The 21,684-nt window shown below is 37.6% G+C and overlaps 1 protein-coding gene across 2 annotated transcripts in view; it reads right to left on the bottom strand.

Moving 5' to 3' along the window:
• Positions 1-21,684, bottom strand: part of TPD52L1 (TPD52 like 1) — a 44,632-nt gene that overhangs the window by 13,953 nt on the left and 8,995 nt on the right. For both annotated transcript variants that reach the window (XM_057363615.1, XM_057363614.1), the window contains exons 2-4: positions 15,948-16,063; positions 11,288-11,436; positions 782-883 (exon numbers count right to left, since the gene is read on the bottom strand). In XM_057363615.1, coding sequence (XP_057219598.1) covers positions 782-883; positions 11,288-11,436; positions 15,948-16,063 — 367 coding nt within the window. The remainder of the gene's footprint in view (positions 1-781; positions 884-11,287; positions 11,437-15,947; positions 16,064-21,684) is intronic.

Below are 21,684 nucleotides of genomic sequence, written 5' to 3' on the forward strand. Positions count from 1 at the left end.
TTGCAAAAAATTTCAATGTGATAATATTAATAAATGAGACCCTAATTCTGCAGGTCAAACAGCATACTGCAGAGTTATCCATGTCCATTTATTTCATCTCAGTGAATTAACTCCTTCAAACACTCAAGAAGTTCTGTAACCCTACTACCCAATGAAAACTGGAATGCTGGTTTACAGTATACAAATTCTGCTGTCTGAGGAGCTCTGAGGACCAATACTTTAAAAGATACATCAACATATAAAGCCTGGCACTGAAGGTTCATTTAAGTGACAATTCTACTGACCTCAACTCCTGGTACTTCCCTCATATCTATTTTTATACAATTGCAGAACAAAACTCTGCAGTACATCTTGGAAAAAAAAAGATTAAAAATAGCCTGAAATATTTTTTCTGTTTTCACAAGCAACTCCTAGGCTTCTATTCTTCAGACGAAATTTTTCACCAGAATCCACATATAAAAAATGGGTTGATTAAGATCTAAAGCCATTTTTTGTTTCATTTTACTTGTGCATTTCCTTGAGCTTGCAAAGTTATTCCGAAAGGATTTTCAAATATACTTTWWWWWAAAAAAAAMMAACACAAAACAGGACTCATATAAAAATAACATCTTCAGTCATCATTATACCTTCTTTTCAGTTAAAGACATGAATGTTATAAAATACTCTGACCACAAACTAGTTGGACTTTTAAAACACTAATGTAGAAGACAAAAAAGAGATGAGAAATTATTTATACATATTGTCCTCTAAATAAGACCAGAGAAGCAGCAGATGCTGATACCTCATATCTCCAAACTTCTTGCTGATAGCTGTTCCTACGTTGCTGATAGCTGCTGTTGCTTTTTGYCCCGCATGGCTCAGGGTCTCGTGTGTTTTCTTGTAACTGGAAAGAAAAAATAGAACAGAAACAGTGATAAGTATTAAAAAAGAGAAACTAGAATCTCTGCAATTAATTTTCYTCAAAGTTCCAACCACTGAAATGTTAAGAAAAATAGCTCAAAACAAATGGTGAGGATGCCCATTTCTGCACAGCTTCCTAAGTGCAAGGTTCTCCAGARCAATCCTTCACTTAGCAATCCTCTCTTTCCCCTTGCAGATAACACCTCCCAGATGGGCCACGCTGTTTAAAAGCAGAATGCAGTGATTTGTTGAACATCTGTTTGATGCAACTTCTGTTTACAGAAAATCATATTTACATCTAGTAAGTATTCTTCCAGCAGACACTGACCTCATGGTAAAATCTGCTGTCTGATGCAGAGAAAAGAATCAGGACAAATACAACTCTGCTCTTTCAAGCATATACATACTAAATACATTTGACAGATACACATCAAAATTATTCTGTGATATTTAAAATAGAAAAAAAACCCCTCAAATCTATGTCCATATACCACAATTATCCTTTTCTTTTCTTTTTTTTTTTTTTTCCTCTTTTTAAAATTTCTTCAAAGGAAGAAGATTTGGGGTAGGACAGAGAAAGAAAGATGAAGAGACCTAGACAGTGAATGCATATTCTTAGTAGGACTGAATTCTTTTAAAAGATGTCACTAATTTCTCTTCTAGCATACATTTTCAAACACAGAATCGTCTTAATTTACTGACCCAGAATATACACTCTGACCCATACAGACCCTTCAATACAGTTAACTTGTACTCTCATAGTAATCAATAAGCTTTTCTGCACAGAAGATTTTCTGCTGACTAAAGTAATTCTGAGCATGTCAGAGGCTTCCTTCTGAGTAAATTATCTGATACTCCCAGTGACGCAGACAAGCTCAGAATTAGAAGTACTGACCTAGTAACAAAAGGAGAGCACACTATAATCAGTCTTGTATCCTGTGGTGTGCRTTGGCAGACAAGAACTGAAGAAATGATAATGAAAAATTCAGAAATAAAATTCCACTGGTTCTCATTCTTCTTTGAACAAAAACTATAGGATTGCAAGCATGTACCAAAATACACTGGCAACTGATTAAAAAACATCCCACCTCCTAAGTCCTTACAGCAGCATGTTTTCTTCTTATTATTATGTATATGAAAGCAATAAYTTTGTGGAGGAAGGAGGGGAAATAAGATTAACATTTACAGTATGGATATCACATTTTATATCACATCCTTTTAGCCCCAGCAGTACTTATTGGTCAAAGTACTCTGTTCAGGACTGTATTTTACAAGCCACTGGTTTGATGGCAGATGCTACATAATGTTCTGTTCYTTCAGACAGTATACTTTGATTTTATGTTCCTAAGCTACAACATTCTACTGCCCWAACAAGTTTTCAAACTGCCAAATGAAAGGGCTCAAGGCCTTAGGAGGCAATTGAAGGGTAMCAAATCCCTAGGAGCCTCCAGTTAGATAAGCTGAACCAAACACATGCACAGGGTTGAACAAAGGCTAAAAGATGGCAACACTGCAAGAAGGAACACAAATTAGAAAAGAAGGAGCACTGGTAATGCCTGTTTTATTTATTCTGGTACARTACAGAGAAGATGGAAAATTGGTTTTTACCATATCTTCTTTCTCCTTAACCAGTCTGTCCCTGCAGCAAGAATGCAATACTCTTATTTCACTGAGGCCTCTTCTTGTAGCTTAACAAGTTTAATAGCTCTGTCATTCTCTTGCTGACAGTAGATATACTCTCATGTAAACTACAACGGGATGAGACCCTAAAATAAGGATGCTACAAACTATGAGTACCTAGCTTTTTGATAAGAGGTGCCCATGAAAAACAAGAAAATCAAACATTCTATTGCCTGTGACATGCAAATCTTAGAGTTTGATAACAGAGAAGCTTCCTAAACCATTCAGCACAACTGCAGTTTTGATGATGACAAATTGAAGGCCAAGACTTGACTTCCAAGTCTAAAAGGTCCTTTGTAGGACAACCTATTTATTACCGGTTGAAAGTACACAGTAAAATACTTTTCAGATATCCATCTGAACTGATCTTTTGAAATGAAACTGTGGAGTTAATTTTATTGATAGGCATATTTAACTTTATGATAAAATATCTCCATGTCTTACCTTTTCACTGCAAGTTCTTCACAACGTGCAAAACWATCGAGAGAATAGTATCAAATGCGCCAGAGAGCAAACAGACCCCAATTTCACCGAGAAATGTTATAGTYCCCTAAGTATTTCTGAATGTTACATTGGTCAGAACACATCTTCTGGAAAGAGGCTGAAATGACACTGATTTTGACATACCTACAATACTGTGTTTTCTCTGTAAATYCCATAAACCAAACATCCTCCAGTATTTCCACTAACAAGGAGGACATGGAGACTGCATTTGTGTTCCTAATACTTTTGACATTACATAAGAGCATAAATCCAGCTAAAACTGTTACACAACTAGTCTTTTTTCAGCACCAACTTCAGCAAAAATGACCTCTGACATGTCCCCTCCCCACTTCATCAATACTGAAGAAAAGCCTTAAGGAATAACAAAATAACAAAGGCGAAAACAGAGTACAACACGCAACACCTGTCAGCAGAGACAAGATACATTAATTTGCATTTCAAAAGAGTTCACCCATAGCTTAAAAATCAAACCCCCTGTCCATTCCCATCTCTCCACCATTCCATGTATCACTTTGCCTACTTCATAAATAATCTTCCCACAGAGGACATTGCCTCACTGCTAGTTATGCTCCGTGTTGATATTTTGATATATGATGCACAGTATTTTGGCTCTAAAATTTTTATGCCATGTTTACAGCATCCATTTGATATCTTGCCAAGCACTCTGGTAACAATGATCTCTTCAACATATTCTCTCTGACTTCTGGAAATCTTGTCAGTTTGTATTTCACATTAATCATCTGACAAGCCATTTTCATCATCTCATGTAATTCATAGCAGTTTTTCCTTTTGTTTTAATGCGCTAAACAACTTAGATAATTTTCAAAAACCTTTATCAGTAGAAATAAAGTTGGATATTTCAGGTAAGAGCTACAAACTCATTAATTGGAAAAAGTGCCCTATGTATTGTTTAAGTCATCCTTACACCACCAAGTGCTCTGCTCTCAAGTCATCTACAACACCTCACCATCATCCTTTGGGCAGCCASTGCTGGCAATCCTTAGGTGAGTGCTGCCCGCCAGTTTATCGGGACAGGGTCGCAGCAGTCAGTCAGCCAGCACTCAGATTAGACCAGTGCCTCCAAAACTTACAGGCAGAAATGCTCCAGCAAAAACAAACTCAGATATTTTAGGATACAAGGATTCATGAAATAGAATCTTCCATCCTTCCATGGTGTGCATTTTTACACAAATACATCATTACACTAACACAAHGGCATTACAATGTAATCATCAGAATTACACCAGACACGCAGCAGCAKTACCAGAAGTAGAAACAGGCTACTTGATTTATTCAGTTAGAGTAGCAGTGCCTACTTTGATTTTGTGGCATCTGAAAATACTCCAGAGCACAGAATTGCTGGTAATGGTTAACAAAGAACATATTCCATGCTTTCACTTAGCACTTAGCAGTAAATATTTATAAGGTATTTCATGGATAAGAAGCATGAAACAAATAAGTTATATCAACCACTGTCTCAATTGTAAATAACAGTCATGTGTGAACATTTGAATATTACCTTTATATATGACATTAACCTAAGAATTTAATCCATCAACTTCTGATTATCATTTTGTTTTTAMAATAAGGTATTTCTTTACCAGAAGCAATTATTTATAAAACTGATTATCAGAGGTTATCACAAAACATGCTGATATTGCAGSTATATTCTGATAACATGCCCAACACATTTAGAAGAAGCTTTAAAAATAACTCACAACTCCAGCGCTGTAACATACTATTTAGACAAAGTAGATTTGCAACAYATTTTGACTGCATTTTCACCTGACAGTTTCATATACTACATTTAGATTATGCTATCCTGTGACAACCAGGTTTKGCTAGGCGATTTTTACAGCCACTGAAAGCAAATATAAGGAGATACTGTTTCATAATACATAACATGTGAAAGAAATTATGCTTTATAGAGAGTGTAGCCAGGCAGCAGCCATATAGAGAGAACTAGACATTTAAATGGCCAACATCATCTGCAGAATGAGACAGGACAGTCATACTCATCCCATCTCAGTAGAGAATTGCCCTTCACACAGCAGAGTTAAATGTAACCTTCCTTCACAGGTGCAATACATAGCCTGCTGACAGAAGTAGGTTACACATGTAATATTTATATTTTGCATGTCAAGCTGCACGTTTTATCTACTGCAGTAAATTGTAAAGAATTTTAATTCAGCTTCTGTAAAATTAGTACATCTGCTAATTAGTACATCTTCATTCAGCATTGTGCCTCTCCATCAATGCTTGCTGGCAAAATTAATCCATTTGAAAAACCCTTGCCTGTGATAAGGCTTACAGAAGATGTTACAGAATGCAAACAATTAACAACAAAAGCATACAGTAGAGCAGAGCCTGGTAGCACAAGCCATGCCCTATGGAGCTTGCTTCTTTCAGCTTTCAAACCATTAGTCAGCTTAAGAATGACTTTTCTGAAACCGATCTAAAGTGTCTGGATCTCTGAGAAACTCTMAGCTAGAACACTATTTTCCTTTTGATTTTCTGGGAGAAATGGGGCTCAGCGTTAACTAACTTATGCTAATTATCAAATGAGGTAAATGCATACATGAATGACAGATAAAATGTACATAAAAATTCTCTAGGAACATTCTTATTGTCACTTTTGCCACAAATGAATTCTAAGCTGTTGTGCATTATTTTGGGGGGTTGTTTTTGGTTTTTTTTTTTTTTTTAGTACTCTCCTGAAATTTATTCCAACTTCAAAACCAAATGACAGATATACTTTTTTTGACATCCTTCCCATTGCCAGGAATGTTAAGAATTAATTGAAACTGCTGGCATTTGCATGGGTACATATGCCTAGATCAAAGGAAGTATGCCCCAGGTAGTTCCTCTCCCACAGAGAGAGGAAGGACAGAAATGAGAGAACTGAACCTCTGCAGGCTGCAGCCAGCAATCTGTGTGCAGCTCATGGAAGGTGACTGTTCAATAGGCTGGAGAGAATCATAGGTCAGGAAAGGTGCCAGACAAAAGTGACAAATGTTCTGTGCTTTCCTGCACTGTAATCTTCAAACACTTGGGAAAAATTTGGAATACAGTTGTTTGAAATGCTTTATTTGTGCAATGCAACACGGGGGTGGGGGGTGGGAGGGAGACAGAAGTGTGCTACAGTTCCTCTCCAGGTAGAAAAGCCACATCACACCTTAAACTATACCAGTAATACTGTCYGGCTCTGTATTGTACAGTAGATTAACAAAATTATGCATATTAAACAATCCCAGCCTCTCTTTTCCTTTCTTCCCCTACCTTTCTCCTTTTCTTACCTTTCATTTCCATTTTCTTCTCCTTCYTTTTCATGTATTTGATTTTCTTTTTCTTCCCTTCCCTTCCATTCCTTTCCCCTTTTTCCACTGACTCTTTCCTGGATATTTTTAATCCTTGTCATTTCAGAGACAYCAATTAGAATTCAGGCCTCCCTTCCCATCCTTACAGTTAGAGCTGCACACACATAAAGGTAACTCTAATACACACGTATATATTTTCTGGTGCCCCATGATAATTACAGTGGRTTTTTCCCTGAGAAATGAACATCTGGAACAGATCACCTGACCTTACTGTGGAATTTCTGTTAGGTGAAGTTTCTGGTGCAAACAAATGAACATTTATCTTTTGGAAAAGGAAAAATGGGAATAGACTAAGTTAACTTCTTGAAGTCCTTTCACCTTATTACTCCACCCTTCCAAATTCAAGGCCAGAGATACACGTGGAAAAGCAGAAAAATAATTATCTTTGAAGATCGTATGAAGGTTGCCTGATTTGACCCAAAGAAAGCAAAGCCAGTGGAAGGGAGAGRYTCCTTTTACTTCCATRKASCAYGGACACACACAGGTTAGGTACTTGMTCAAACCAACACRCAATTGCTGCACTTACCCAATTGCTACTTGTACTTGCAAATTTAGAGAAGAAAATGTCAAAAGGTGATTACACATTGCAATGAACAGAAACACCCACATTTCTTTTACTACCACTCATAAGAAGAATGTGTGTAGGAACACGGTTTACTTAATTCCTAGAAGTCACAGTAGGACKGYKGCTGTCCACAAWTTATATCMGATTCACTGGAAAAATATCCAAAAYTCTGGAACACATTAGTATATATTTAAAGYTATATTAACAAAGACTGTATGTACCATAGATTGTAAGCCTAAAACACATGCAGAGTAACTATTACCTTCTATTTTCTTATCACCTGGCAGAAATCTGAACYATAAAATATTAGGTTCCCAATAGTTGTTGAAACCCATGCAATTGTCTCCAGGTTCCCTGTCAGCAGAGCTAACTTTGCTTACATAGTTCAACCAGTACTCAGTGAAYAGATCCCTATTCTCTGTCTCTGGAGGAAAAGGCCAAGTCCATGTTCTTGTCCCAGATCTTAATTACACATCACATGCAAGAACAGAGCAACATTGAAACCTTCCTTAAAAGGCTTGAAAAGACAGCCACCACATGAGAAAGCCCACAGCCCTGTTTAGGAGACACGCTGCTTGGACCCAGCACTTGCAGTTCTCTTGATTTTRGCCTCTAATTCATGAGCTTTTCTCTTTCTACACATGAAAATTTTTGTCTCAGGGCAAAAGCTCAAAAGCTGTTTTGAAAGCAGAGCTTTGTCAGATTCCTATCCTAAATGCCACTCTTGTGAGGGTCTACTTTCCATCACATCAAAGGCTTCCCAACCTCCCAGTTAGAATCAAGAAGTATATGGACTTTTAGACATTTCACTTCATTTCACTACTACAACCCTTGAAGAGCAAATGGGTTTCCTTTAATTTTTTTAGCTTTTCTAATAATTTATTTGCCATGGCAGAACTGCTGCTTACAGTGGTCTGAATGTATGGAGTATTTCTTTTTTGAAGAGGTTTAGTAGCAAACCAAACCTTTTCATCTCCCTAAAATCTCTCTCTACAGTTACTATTCCATCCATGAGTTGAAAAGTTAACCATTTAAAACAGAGTAGGCTAATGTTTTATAACTGTTGATAAAATTTCAAGGAAGGATGACAAAGTTGTTTCTGGGAACAGTTAGGCTGGAGTGAGTTTATTGATGGGTAATTTTACAGATACAACTGCCCCTTACAAACTCAGTAGTATTGAAATATCTCCCAAGAGGACAGGACTATAATGTTTTATAGGTTTTTTTCCAAAGAGAACAAATTAGRCATGAGTCAGCAATGTGCCTTCACAGCAAAGACAGCTAACAGTATCCTGGGAGGCATTAGGAAAARTGATTACAGGTTGAGTGAAATGACCCTTCCCCTCTCAGCCCTGGTTATGGCTGCACCTGGAGTGCAGGGTCCTGTTCTGCGCTTCTCAGTACAAGGCAGACATGGRCTAAGTGGAACAAGTCCAGCAAAGGTCCATAAAGATGGTAAAGGACCAGAGCACCTCTCATATGMGGAGGCTGGAAAAGCTGGGACTGGTCATCTTAGGAAGGATCTCATCAATGTGTATAAACAACCTAACAAAAGGAGGAGAGAAGATAGAGGCAAGCCCGTTTCAGTGGTATCTAGTGAAAGTGCAAGAGGCAACCAGCACAAATTCAATGCAAGAAATATTTTAACAGAAAAAAAAGGTTTTTCACATCAAGGGTAATTGAACRATGCGACAGGTTGCCCAGAGCARTGGTAGAATCTCCATCCTTGGAGATATTCAAAACCTGATGAACATAGACCCTGAGCATCCTGCTTTAGCTGGTCCTGCCTCAAAGAGGTAGTTGGACTAGACAGTCTCCTGACATTTTGTCAATGCCTCAAGTACTCTGTGATTCTGTTTAAAACCAGGTCCATCTTCATAGATGSTACTTTCTACCTGAATCCACTATATAGTGAAAATCTGAAGTACGGAAAGTTAGTGAGATCTGTGGGAACTTCACAGAAGCACCACCAAGCAGCTTCAACAAAGTAAACACACTGAACTCAGGTTATGTAAAWTTTTTCTTTTGTAATAAAACATTCATTGGAAAAGCTCAATTATGGTCTTTATAAATACTCATATAAATACATTTTTAATGATTTCTTAAGCTAAAATAACCTCAAAATCTGTCAACATGACACTGCTTCTAGCATCTAAATAAGAATGAATTATCTATTTTAAAAATATAAAAAATTTGCATTGCTAGAAGTTGAATATCCACCCACCTCTACTCACTGAAAACCCAATTGTTAAAAAGGTGTGTGTGGGTTCCAGCTGAATGCCTTACCAYCATGAAACCAAACCAAACTCAAGGCAATCATTTGCCCTCTAGTTACTGATGTCCTCTATAGCAGAACCCCCTGCCTCTCCCAACACATAGATTATACTAAAATTATTAAGATTATACTATTTAGTGCACTGAATAGTAAAGGAAATTAACAAGGAACTTGTTGCCAACCATTTAAAATGTAAATGCTTTAAAATAGTCACAATCTCAAATTTGAATTTAGTCAGAAGAGGTGGCATGCATCCTGTGAGTTAGGTCAAATACACTTTACAAGACTGTTTCTGAGAGAAGTCCACCCCTCTTCCTCTAAGTCCACTCTAACCCTAAGAATGCAACCCTAAATGGAGAGCTTAAAAAGAGTAATAATAAGTAGACAAAAATTTTGGTGCCCTGTAGCTTTGAAAAGTTCTCTGTAAAAAGAAAAGTAGTTTTAACTTATGGGAAAGCATAGCAGCTAAGTGAAACAAAATTTGTCCTCTTAAAACCAGGTCATTTTAAAATTTAAAATGAGTGATTGTGGATTTAGAAACCTAAAGTACAGGCATGTAAATATTTTGAACTTCTATTTTTTATAACATCCCTCTTAAATCAGAGAATCTTGGTGAATAATGCTATCCCACTGTTATTTTGRTACAGCAACAATGAATCATCTCTATTACTCAACACATCCATTCTTAAAAATGCTGGATTGCCATTTGTACCATCACTGGTATTCTGGCATGAGTGTCTAGCAGAATTATACAGCAGGACAGAATTATAAGCATGAGAATTTTCAGGGACAAATGGGACTCCTGCTGCTCAGTTCCATGTAACTATTTCTGGACACTTATCACCTAATGGATTGTAGTTTCTGAAAGCCAAATAAAAAAATAGCTACYACACTGAAAAAGTCTCCTAAGTATCTATAGCTTTGTGGAAAATGTCRAAGTTGTTAAGGAAAAATGAAAAGCTATCTGGCAACCTGCTACCAAATTTCAAGTAAAAATGTAAGCTTTTGTTTCAAAATTTTGCTAGTCTCTCCCCATAATTCTAGTTCAGATGTCTTGTGCCCCTCCTCTCTTCTAAAGCTTAGTGTCTCTAAGTCTAGACACTTCTGTCCTAGCACATGCCAGACATCCTCACCAAGCCAACACTGAYACCCCTGCTAAGGACATGTCATGGGACCTAGATGAGAAACCATCCAATAGTTAGATATAGGAGACATACAAACTATTTTTTTTTCAGGGGTTTATGCTTTATTTAACTTCTCATKAAAATACAAAGAATAGATCTTTTAATGTAAAAATGTATGTTTTAACATATTTTACCAAGTTTCTGTCAGCACCTCGAATGCACCAAGAGAAACTGCAAATGCTTTTCGCCCCACCCCCTTGAGTCTGATCACTCAGGGTTAGTTCTGGCACTGCACARCTGTGAAACCTTGGATAAGACTGCGATGAAAGTGTTGTGCAAGAGTTGGGAGAACCCTTGTTCAGCACCTCTTCACTTGGGAGCTATACTAAAGACCAGACTGAATTTAAGGGCAAGTCATATAACTGGTATGCTTTTATCTGGCCAGGTACCTCACAGACCTAAAACTCACAGGTTTGACTCCTTGGCTTGACAYAGGACCTGGTTCATCAGTACAGATGCACCCGCAGATCTGAACTCTTGGCTTGACTCTCTTTTCTGTCATTGGGCCTGCTCTGTTCTCTTTCTTCAGGTACTGTGGGACTGCACSTTCATGGGTGATGCCACTGCCACCTTCCTGTCAACTCCCAGCTCAACTCAGTTGTGGAGTAGTTCACTTTAGCTTCTCCTTAAGTGTCAAACTCAGTTGTCAAATGAAGAGGGGRAAAAAAATCAAATGACTTTTCAGACAGCACTTGATGAAAGGTGGGTGGTTCTTTCTATCAATGTTGCTATTAATTCAGCCCAAAAAAATTTAGAAAAACATAGTATGTTCATATGTGTAAGTATAAAGATCAGTACTCACGCAGAAGTTGTCTGCATATCATGCCAGCTTTTGCTAAAGTTCTGCTTCAGTTCATTCATCAGACTTATGCCAAGTTTTTGTTTAATTTCAACCAGGTGCTTCTCTTTGGCTGCTAACACTTGCCGCAAAGTTGAAATTTCATCCTCTAGCTGAGGAAAACAAGGAGAAAGGAGAAAGGTGTTAGCTTCTCCCACAGAAGGATAAACACATASGATGTTAGAAGGCTAAATGAATCTCACCAACTTGTGCTTTTGGCAGGTAACCAGAGAGACAGAGCCAAGTGCTTGTGGAGATCACAAAGCCGTGCCCACAACAGACCCAACATTACAGTAAATTAATGCCTCAAACTGTGTCACCTGTGTGCACCATCACACACGTGCATCTGATAASAGAGAAAATTATCTGCTAAGGAAGCGACTTCACCAAGATTTGCCTTAGGGCATTTGGGATCTCAAATAYTCATCTTTTAATTCACTAGTAAAATGGGAATGGACAGGACAAAAGAAGACTGGAAAATTCAAGCAAATATGTGTCTTTGAATACACAGGCTTTTAACTTCATATTTGCAARTTTTTAGTTTTCTGGTTCTGAAAAAAACCAGACACAAACTCTTAGGAGCAGGTTAAAAAAATAGAAAAAWTGCATGATAACATATGACTTGAGAATATTGCAAAAGGTTATAACCTTCTTGTATGAGTTTTATTTATGTATTTTAGGCCCTACTTTTTCAAAATAGTAGCATAAAAATTTATAGRTGGACTTATAACATGAGCAATCAGTACCCAAAGCATAAAAGCACTCCGAGGACACAGCAGATTAGCYTATCCAGAGATCCTAGTATTTAACCAAACTGCAGTTTCAAGTTGTAAAGATGCCATCCAGCCCAAACACAGAAATATAATTCTCCCTCTGGTAGACATTTTTGTRAAACATCTCAACAGTCAGTGTTTCAGCAAGGCAAGAACCAGAACACAGGACTGTGAGAAGAGGGACTGGAGAATCATCCTGCCACTGGCTCAGAATCCTGCTCCTTGGGCAGCACTCCTGCAAGTGAGCAGGGGTTTGCATTCTTCACCTGGAAGCCTCCCAAGCCAACCTATACAAGCAGCACGCAGAGATACTGAAGCTAACAAGGGCAAGTGACACCAGAGCTGCTGCCTTTCACTTCAGGTTTAGAAATTCYCTTACCAACTGTGTTCTTTCCTCCATATGTTAGTAGGACAACATATGGCAATGTATCTGATTACCATATGCTAAGTTCCCTGGAACCACAGTCTCCCTGTGATTTAGCTCCATAGGCTGCAGGGAATGATGCAAGCACCAGCTGAAACAGTGCTGACCTYCAAGGCTATATTTAGGACATTAGTACCAGCATTATTTTTATTTTATACATTCATGCATTCTGTTTCACTGTAAAACTGGCTTCAAGCTCATTGTTCTTGGAAAACCTTGAATCCCCCAGTTCTCAGTTTCTTTTGTCACTACCTACTATCTAAATATTCAAACATCTCAGGAATTAAGCAGCAAGACTATGAACACAAAGCAAAATCATGACCTGAGTGAAGCAGATAGCAGTATTCACCAATATCTGTGATGCCAACTCTTCATCAGTAAAATACACAACAATCCAAATTGCTTTACTCCTCCCCATGTTCTTTATGCTCCATTATATTCCTAACCTGCAAATGGAATACTGTCAAGAGTCTCTCTTCTGAGCYGATAACTGGTTAAATGCTTATAGAAAGAAATCACAAATATCAGCGTTCCTCAGGCAGCAGTTCACAGCTCATTTTAGTTTCCCACCAGTAGCAAACCCCTTAGTGCRGGACTGCCCATGCAACACTACTAAAGAAATTAAAAGGATGCCAGGACACTGATGGGCCAGCATTAGGCTGATCACTAGGTACCTGGATATGTAAATGTTTCAGGGCTTCTATTAAAATTCCTTTCCATCTATTCCATTGAATAGACATCAAAAGCTGTGAAGGCCTAAGCAAGCATTAGCTATGTGCTCAATGGCATAAGTATAAGCAACATTTTTGACTAAAGAAAAGTAATTTATTATTTATAACACAGCAATCAGTTTTGAATTGACAAAATCCTCCTCAACTTCCATCATTTTGAAACAATGACAGACACAAAGCCGCCCTCAAGTGCTCAAATATCAGTGACTGAACACTCTAAAGTAGGTAGAAAGGATTAGGGACTTACAGTAGGATCTGAAAAGCATTTAACACACCTAACTCTCATGGAAGTCAGGCATCACCTGCTTAGTTATTTTCTAGAAGTCCACTTATATAAATGTAGACTTCATTATAAAACTAAGGCTTAAGTCAACAGAAATGCAAGATTCTAGTTCTCATGCTTCCCTTCTTTCAAGGTGCAACAGTGTCAGAAGAATATAGGTGCATCACAGAGGGACAAAGCTCCCTTTTCCCATTAAAATTTYCTTTTGCAGAAAAAGGTCTGTCTTCAAACTGGGAACAAACATGCAGTAATACACTCTGCTGAACTTAGCACCTTTGCATCAACCAAATCAAACCAGATAGCTGCTTTTGTGAAGGTGTGGGAGGGGGAAGACACCAAGGAGTAAATGACTACTTTGATGAGCGTAATGGAAGGACAACTGACAGCAGTGAGCTAGGGAGCTCAAAATCTCAGCCCCCAGCATGAGTCAAGAGTCATTGTGCAATGCTCCTCACAGTAAGGGAGGAAGGGAGGAGGGGGGGAATCTGTTCTGCTAACAATCTTCTGGCCTTATGTAAAGCTTTTGGGCCACAATTTTCTGCTATTATTCTGAAGTCAGACTGACCTCTGTAAATTCAAATGACTGTTAGAAGTTTCTGTAAGAGTTACTCATTTTAGTTGCATTGTAGAAATCCCAAGGCTTGATTAGAGTGAGAGCCCTGCTGTGTTAGCCAGCTACAAATACAAGAAAAGAATAAGTTCATGCTCTGAGAAGCTTCCAGCAAAAAGAGACTACTAGCAGGAGAATAGGAATAGAAGATACCAAAAAATCCTGCCACAAAACCAGCAGTGCTCGTTTCTCCTAATGTCGGAGTGGGAAGGAGGAAGAAGACAAAGAATATATACAGCAGACACACAACAGATGCTCACAACAGATCCCCGTTATATCAACTATTAACAGCAGAATWAAGGACAAGTTTTACCTCTCACAAAAAGTAAGAGAGGTACTTGCTCCTACAGACACATAGAGTTATTATGTAGCATTTAAGGACATGGGAAAAAACCAAAACTATCATTGGTGGAGTAGAAAGGGCTTATAAGTAATTTTTTCTTTTTGAAGGAGGCAAGGTCATGCACTTTTTGCAGTCTTTTCTAAGAGTCATAAGCCTCATTTAAGTTTAGACTTTGTTCACTCTACATTCAAGTTTTCCCAAACCTTTCATAGCATAATTATCAGGTTTATTTTGCTTTTAAGCATCAGTTGCATACCAGTAAACTGCTGCGAGGAATTCAGAAAATAATTCCTAGGTCAATCAAGATCATAATATTTGAAAGGCATGTTAGTACACGAATTAAAGCATTTCCAGCATTAGCTACTGAGAACTCTCTCTCCTAGGGGAATCATAAGCAAAAAGGACAACAGAACTCTTGAGATTAATTATTTTGAGAGATGTATTTCATTCTCAGATGATTGCAGGAGATTCTGGCTTTTTTCCTTCCTTGCTTGTATCTGCCTATGAAATTCTCTTCATCAGAGAAGAGAATCACAGAATGGCTGAGGCTGGATGGGACCACTGAAGGACATCTGGTTCAAGCCCTACTAAGAGCATGTTTCCCAGGTCTGTACCCAGACAGCTTTTAAATACTTTAAATGATGGAGACTCCAAAACATCTTGGGGTACACTGCTCAGTCACAGACTCATTAAAAACATATTTCCTGATCTTCAGGGGAAACCTCCTGTGTTTCAGTGTGTGCCCAGTGCCTCTGGTCCTGATCAAAAGCCAGTAACGAATATCCCAACTCCTAACTTATGTGATAAACAAAAYATGTAAACTTTCAGCTTCCTTTTGATTGTTTACAGATGTGACTGGATCAGCAAAGAAGTAAAAATTRACTAGTAACTCAGAAACACAAGGATTGATAAAATATTAAAGTGAAAAAAAGTCTTCTGTTTCACTTGAAAATCCTGAATCAGCACTTCMCARTGTCCTGAGTTCCTGACTCCTAAARAAAGATATTAYCTTCTCCAAASACATCAGTGCCAAARGAAACAAAAATATGATAACATTACTGTGCTTGGCAGCATCAGTCTCTYCAGTAACCATCATCATTACCTTTTCCTCTGAGCACCAAAAAAAATCTTTTCTATGAGATGGCACAACCATTCTAACAACAATACCACAAATCTAATGAGAACACCTTTAATTCTTTGCCAATGACAGTTTATTARTTAAGACACATCTTGACTAAGATGGGAAGGTGCATTTGACTTTTGCTGCACAATCATCRAGTAGAAGATATTTAACCTGCAAAAAATAGATATAATAAAATTAATTTCTTCACATTATTGTAGCCTAGAATAATTTTACCAAAAAGGAAGAGCATACCTTTATGATGTGTACCTCATCCYACAATTAATGGCTTCCCGTTTAAGGAAGTAGAAACAGTAACACAGAAATTCAAATTCCTTACYTTGGCTAGCTCAGTCTTTAACTCTTCTTTTTCTTCTTCAGAAATCACACTGGTGAAATCAACATCAGCGACCACATCTTCATCTACTTCATGCAACGACTGAGTTTCCAACAGGCCTGAAAAAGTTAAATGGTCAAGAAAACCATTATTATTTATGGTATTGTCCTCCCCTAAAATCTAAGAATAATTTAATATTCACCCATKAGGAAAAAAAAAAAACAACAAAAGAAAAACCAATCTTTTCCTGCTACAATCATTTGCATTCTGCTCCTCTTTGCTTYTGAAAGCTATTCAAAATATCAGAAGGTAATGTCTGCACAGAAGAAATTTAATATGTGTAAGCACCAATTATTCCCAGAAATCAATCACCTTGGACCCCACTAATCCCTGATAAGGCATTTTCTTGCTTCTAACAATACAGAAGAAAAAAAGAAAGCATTTTCTTCAAAATAAGAAAGCTGGCTAATGTGTATCACTGATGTGAAGAGGAGCAATAGTACATTGAATAATAAAGAAGTATATTACTGAGCCAAGTTTTCTCTAAAAGTACCTCTGATTGCAGCAATTTGAAACCTTACAGATGCACACAGTTTGCAGAAGTGAATGCACCCTATGTTCGAATTTTCTGAATGTTAGTGAGAAGCATTCGTTGATTGTTCAATCTAAGTCTGTGAAAGGGGGACAAATACACTGGACCTCCAGTTACTTTCTTCTTCTGCGTGCCCAAGACCAGGGTCAATACTTACAGCAAACAAGATAAACACATACATAAATGTTTGCATGATCTGGGCCTGCCTTGCATAATATGTACAGATGAAACAAAGTATTTCCTATCTCCCAGTCATTCAGTGAGAAGATTGCTGGGGTTCCAGCCACTTAAGAGCCTCTCATTCTTTATGGTCTGCGGAGAAGACAATGCAAACCATGAGRTAACAGAAAACATTCTTGTTACTTTGGAACTAATTTTAAAATTCTAGATCTTCTGTTGTGGAAGAAAAATCTCCAGGTTACACCTGGGACAGAACTTTTCCCTTTATTTCAGTTCCCCAGTGGGGTAATCAGCCATCTCTGCTGACTCCTGGCACCTGTATACTGCTTAATACAGAAGAGAATAATTCATTTTCCAGCTCCACAGAAGTCTGTATTCTCTATTACACAGAGATTAAAATACAATTTAGCTAAGTTTTGGCATTAAAGAACAGAGGTTAAAAGGAGTAAGTCTGTTGAAATTGAGTACATTTTCATGCAGAAAACTAAATTCCTTCCAGCCTTSTGCCATTTCCTTCACCTGGAGTCCCCCAGTGTACCTGGATTTCCTTCTGTTTAACAGAACAGAACTGATTTGATTCATGCCATCAATTTCACTGCAGAACACAATGAAGTGAACTCAGCCTTGTTAATTACAATCTTCCCTGAGTGGGAAGATAAAGAGCAGCAACACAGGTGCTGARCCCCTGCCTGGCACCATATGCAGAAATAGATCACCACCCTTAAGCATAAAACCTCTTTAAAAACATGAAAGCATATAGAAGCAGTTGAAATCTTAGCTATTATCCAAAAAGCAGTTTGCCAGGAAAACCTAGATTACTGAGGTTACAATAAAAGAAAAGCACATTTATTCAATAGAAATACTCTCAAAACACCTTTATTAACACCCCTACTTCTCTAAACACAATTGTTGTTTGGTATTTGTTTGAGCATTAATAGWGTTGCTATGGGAATCAAGCTTAACTTGATATTAGATTCATACAGAAAGAAGTAGGAGGTGGATAGCTAAGGGAACATGTTTATTGTGTTCTTGTGAAAGATTCATATGACAAGGTAATCAACAACCGTACAAGGAGTTCCGGTGTGCTGAAATGGGAATTTCTGAAGTTTTTCCCAAGGCTCATGGTAGTTGTGGCTAAGATTAGTGACCCTAATTCTRCAGGCTGTGGTTAAATCTGATTTAATGCAAGAAACTCTTTCAGCATTTATCAATACTTGTGCATGTTTGCCAGTACAATTGTAGGGCTGACGAATTAAGTAAGCCACTTAGAATTAGAGAATCTGTAACTATTCTGCAAAATTTAAATAACCATATAATACAATCATAAAATCCATGACAGATTGTTAGACTTACTCAGGTGTTGTAAGATTAATTACATAAAGATGTTCTAATTACTGCTTTTTATGTATTCTCTCTGTATTCATGTCAGGCCTGTGTTCCGGACAAGCATATACCAGACTAATCCATGTATGTAGACTGTTTAAAAAAGAAAAAGACACCCCCCAAAACCGTGAGAAAACCCAACAAAAGAGAAAGCTCACACTATAGGTGCAGATGTCTGTTGAATTAACCATAATGACAGGAAAATTAAAGAACATCAAATTTCTGTTTGTGTGCATTTTCTGACATTCATTCAGGAAAATATTTAGATGATCCTTTATTTTAACAAAACACTTAAGAACWGAAGAGCTTTTACTGCTCTGCTTTTTTGTTTCCCAACCAATTAATAATAGCATACCTACTTTGTTATCTAGCATTTATATCAAAAAGTGAGAAAAGAAATTATATAACCCTCTTAGTAAGCAGAATTACTTGTTACAGCTTTTTTTGCCATGTCATTAGACTTTCTTATTCGAATTTGGAAAACACTTGTTTACAAATTTAAATTGCAATTAATTCTTCAAAGGGATGAAATGGTAAGTAGAACAAAGGAACTGTCCAGACACTGCATTAGTGTCTTTGATCTTCTTTATAGTGTAGTCTTAATGCCAGATATAGAGATTAAAAGGGGGGTGGAGAAGGGGGACTAGAAGCATGTACTAAATAACTAAATTGATGAGAAAAAGCTATCAGAAGTTGCAAGGATTTTCATATCACTTTTTCCATTACAAAGTTATTATGGCAAGAACTAAATAGGAAAATATTTTATTACTTAATTCACCTCAAAAACAAGCAACTGAAGATCTTCCCTTCTGAGTCTGGTTCTAAAGGTGGAAAAGTCTGAACTTGTCTTGAACTTGCTAGGCCTGAGCCAAACAAYTACAAACAGCCTGCCATTCTCCTAAAGGACTTAGAACTCAGAATATAAGGTCAATTTTGGAGTTATGGTTGAAAAACAAACTCAGAACTTTGGTTCAGAAAGGGAAAAATTCAAGATGTGCATGTGATGTAGATCAAAAATGAAAACATTATGGAAAAATGTAGATTCTACTTGGCTCAGTARAACCATGTGGACTCGGTCGTCTTTTTGCTCTGAGTATGCTCCTTGGAAGAGAGAGATGGATGGGAAATTGTCATAATTCCCTCTTTCTACTGAGCTTTGGGCTGGGGGTRGGGTCAAGGAGAGGGAGGGAATACAGATTTTGGGTGCTCAAGAGTTCTAGGATGTAATCTAAAATCTCAGAGGAGGTATCCCCAGAYATCCTGGAGCAGCTTATTCCTGACTTTATTAAGGCTTTCCCTTCCATCTCTTAACCCCTGCAAACCCAAGCACCAAAAATATCTATCCATAGCTATGAGAYATGCTATGGCTGGTTTCCAAACAAAGGAACACTTGGATTTGAAGCTCCTGGAYAAACAGCCAGTCGTACAGGGCTGATTCTTATGTCTGCTTTAGTATAATAAAAAGAAATTAATCATACCTTGAGGATGTCTCTACCTTATTTTTCCCCCAGAAAACCGCTGACCCAGCTGCCAAYCTATGACAGTGAAAAGACAATCTACACACAAAACGCCAGCAGAAAAGAGACTCAACAGCTTGATCACTACACTGAGAAGCCATACACATTGATAAGGAGTTTGATAATCATCCCAAAGACAGAAATACAATGGATAAAAGTGAGAATAGCAGTAAAGGTAAAAAAAAAAATACATATTGCTTACTTCAACCTAAGATTCCAACCTAGGAAGTGATCTTCCAAGCAAAATAATTATCTGAAATGTCCAGGAATGCAAGGATGATCTTATACATTTTACTCAATTGCAAGCTCTCTTTGTATAGAATCATAATCCCACATTCCTGGGCAAGACAAAAGCGGTATTTTCAACCTGTAGCTATGGAAAAAMAAAGCATTTGCTGTGAAATGTAACAATTTAAAGACACTAGAACATTCCTTCTATTATATCAAACTGAAAATAATGGCAGCACTGTACAAATTTCTGTGCTTTCTGTTGATCTTGTTGCACAACTTTCTGTGAGGTCAATGGTAAGAAAAAAATGCCTCAAGTGGAAGAGTTATCATCTCTTTCTCTTTCTTTAGGAACAACAGGAGAAAAAAAGGAAAAAAGATGAAGTCACAATGGCATAATAGGGAATGAGAAAGTGGATGACACTGCATCACAAAAGGGACTTGTTCTCTACAAATAAGGTACTCTAGAAACTGTAACAGCATAAAACAAATGAAGGAATAATGCATATATAATCAAACTAGTGAAAAAGCAACGTAGGGGAAGATAAGAGCTATGACATGGAAATGCAAGCAGTCAGAGGTGGAAGTTGTCAGTCACATTTCTTAAACCCACCCTTTCATACTAAAAATACATGAAAGTACGTTTTTCTCATCTCTGAATAGAGAGGCACCTGGGGTCCCATCCTCAGCTGGTRGAAGTGACGGCAATCCCATCAATTGTATAATTAAGATCACGCATTTGCTTCACTGAATCAAAATCACTGAAACTTAATGGCAGGATTTAATAACCTTCCTTTCCTAAGAATGAATCAGTTTATTGTACTTTTCTAAAGCCAGGTGCAAAGGAATATAATTAGATAGCAATGTAACTGCAGTATAATTAAACTCACAAGCCTCCTCAATTAACTTCCAACAATGTATCTGTATTGTCAGAAATAATAAAATTATATTTTAATTAAAAAATAAATTCTTCAAGTGGTCACATTTTGTGCCCTTTTGATCACAAAACACGTAATTAACAAGATCTTTCAAAGTGTAATTTAAAAATGAGCAAAATCGTGCTGCAGCCAGCAGGTTGCTTGCTTTCCCCAGATCCCCATTCAGCTATTTCAGCATGTAAGGTAGATATGTCACTTCTGGTCCCACAAATATACTAGGGAAAATACACAGGAAACAATTATCACAGGGTACATGATAGATGATTTATTCTTTTCAGGCCCAAATGCATTACTCCCATTGCTTTAATACAGATTAAATGTCTCTACATTGTTACATGTACTAAAATACACATTTAGGAATGCTGGGAGAGAAGGGACAAATTATCCTTCCCCTCCACGATCACTCTCATACTGGGAGAGTAAAGATCACAGTTTAAAGGACTAGGCCTTCTGGCATACTGTTTGGCACAAAATGTCCATGATCTGTGACTAAGCTTTGTAGGCAGCATAATTGTAAACTGGAAACAATAAAACATAAATAAACACAAAAAAAAAAACAAAAAAACAAACCAAAAAAAACCAAACCAAAAAATCAATAGTTTGGGTTGGAAGGGACCTAAAAGATCACCTAGTTCCAGCCACCCTGCCTGGAGCAGGGACACCTTCCATTWGACCAGGCTGCTCAAAGCCCCATCCAGCCTTGAGCACTTCCAAGGATGGGACATCCGCATCTACTCTGGGCAACCTGTTCCTTTGTCTCACCACTGTCACTGCAAATAATTTCTTCCTAGTATTTAATCTAAACCTACTCTGTCAGTTTAAAGCAATTTCCCCTTGTTGTGCCATTACATGCCCTTGTAACAAGTCCCTCTCCAGTTCTCTCRKAGACCCCTTCTGGAAGG

The sequence above is a fragment of the Malurus melanocephalus genome, unplaced genomic scaffold (assembly GCF_030028575.1).
Source record: "Malurus melanocephalus ecotype Western Australia unplaced genomic scaffold, MMel_1.1 scaffold_29, whole genome shotgun sequence".
NCBI lineage: Eukaryota > Metazoa > Chordata > Aves > Passeriformes > Maluridae > Malurus > Malurus melanocephalus.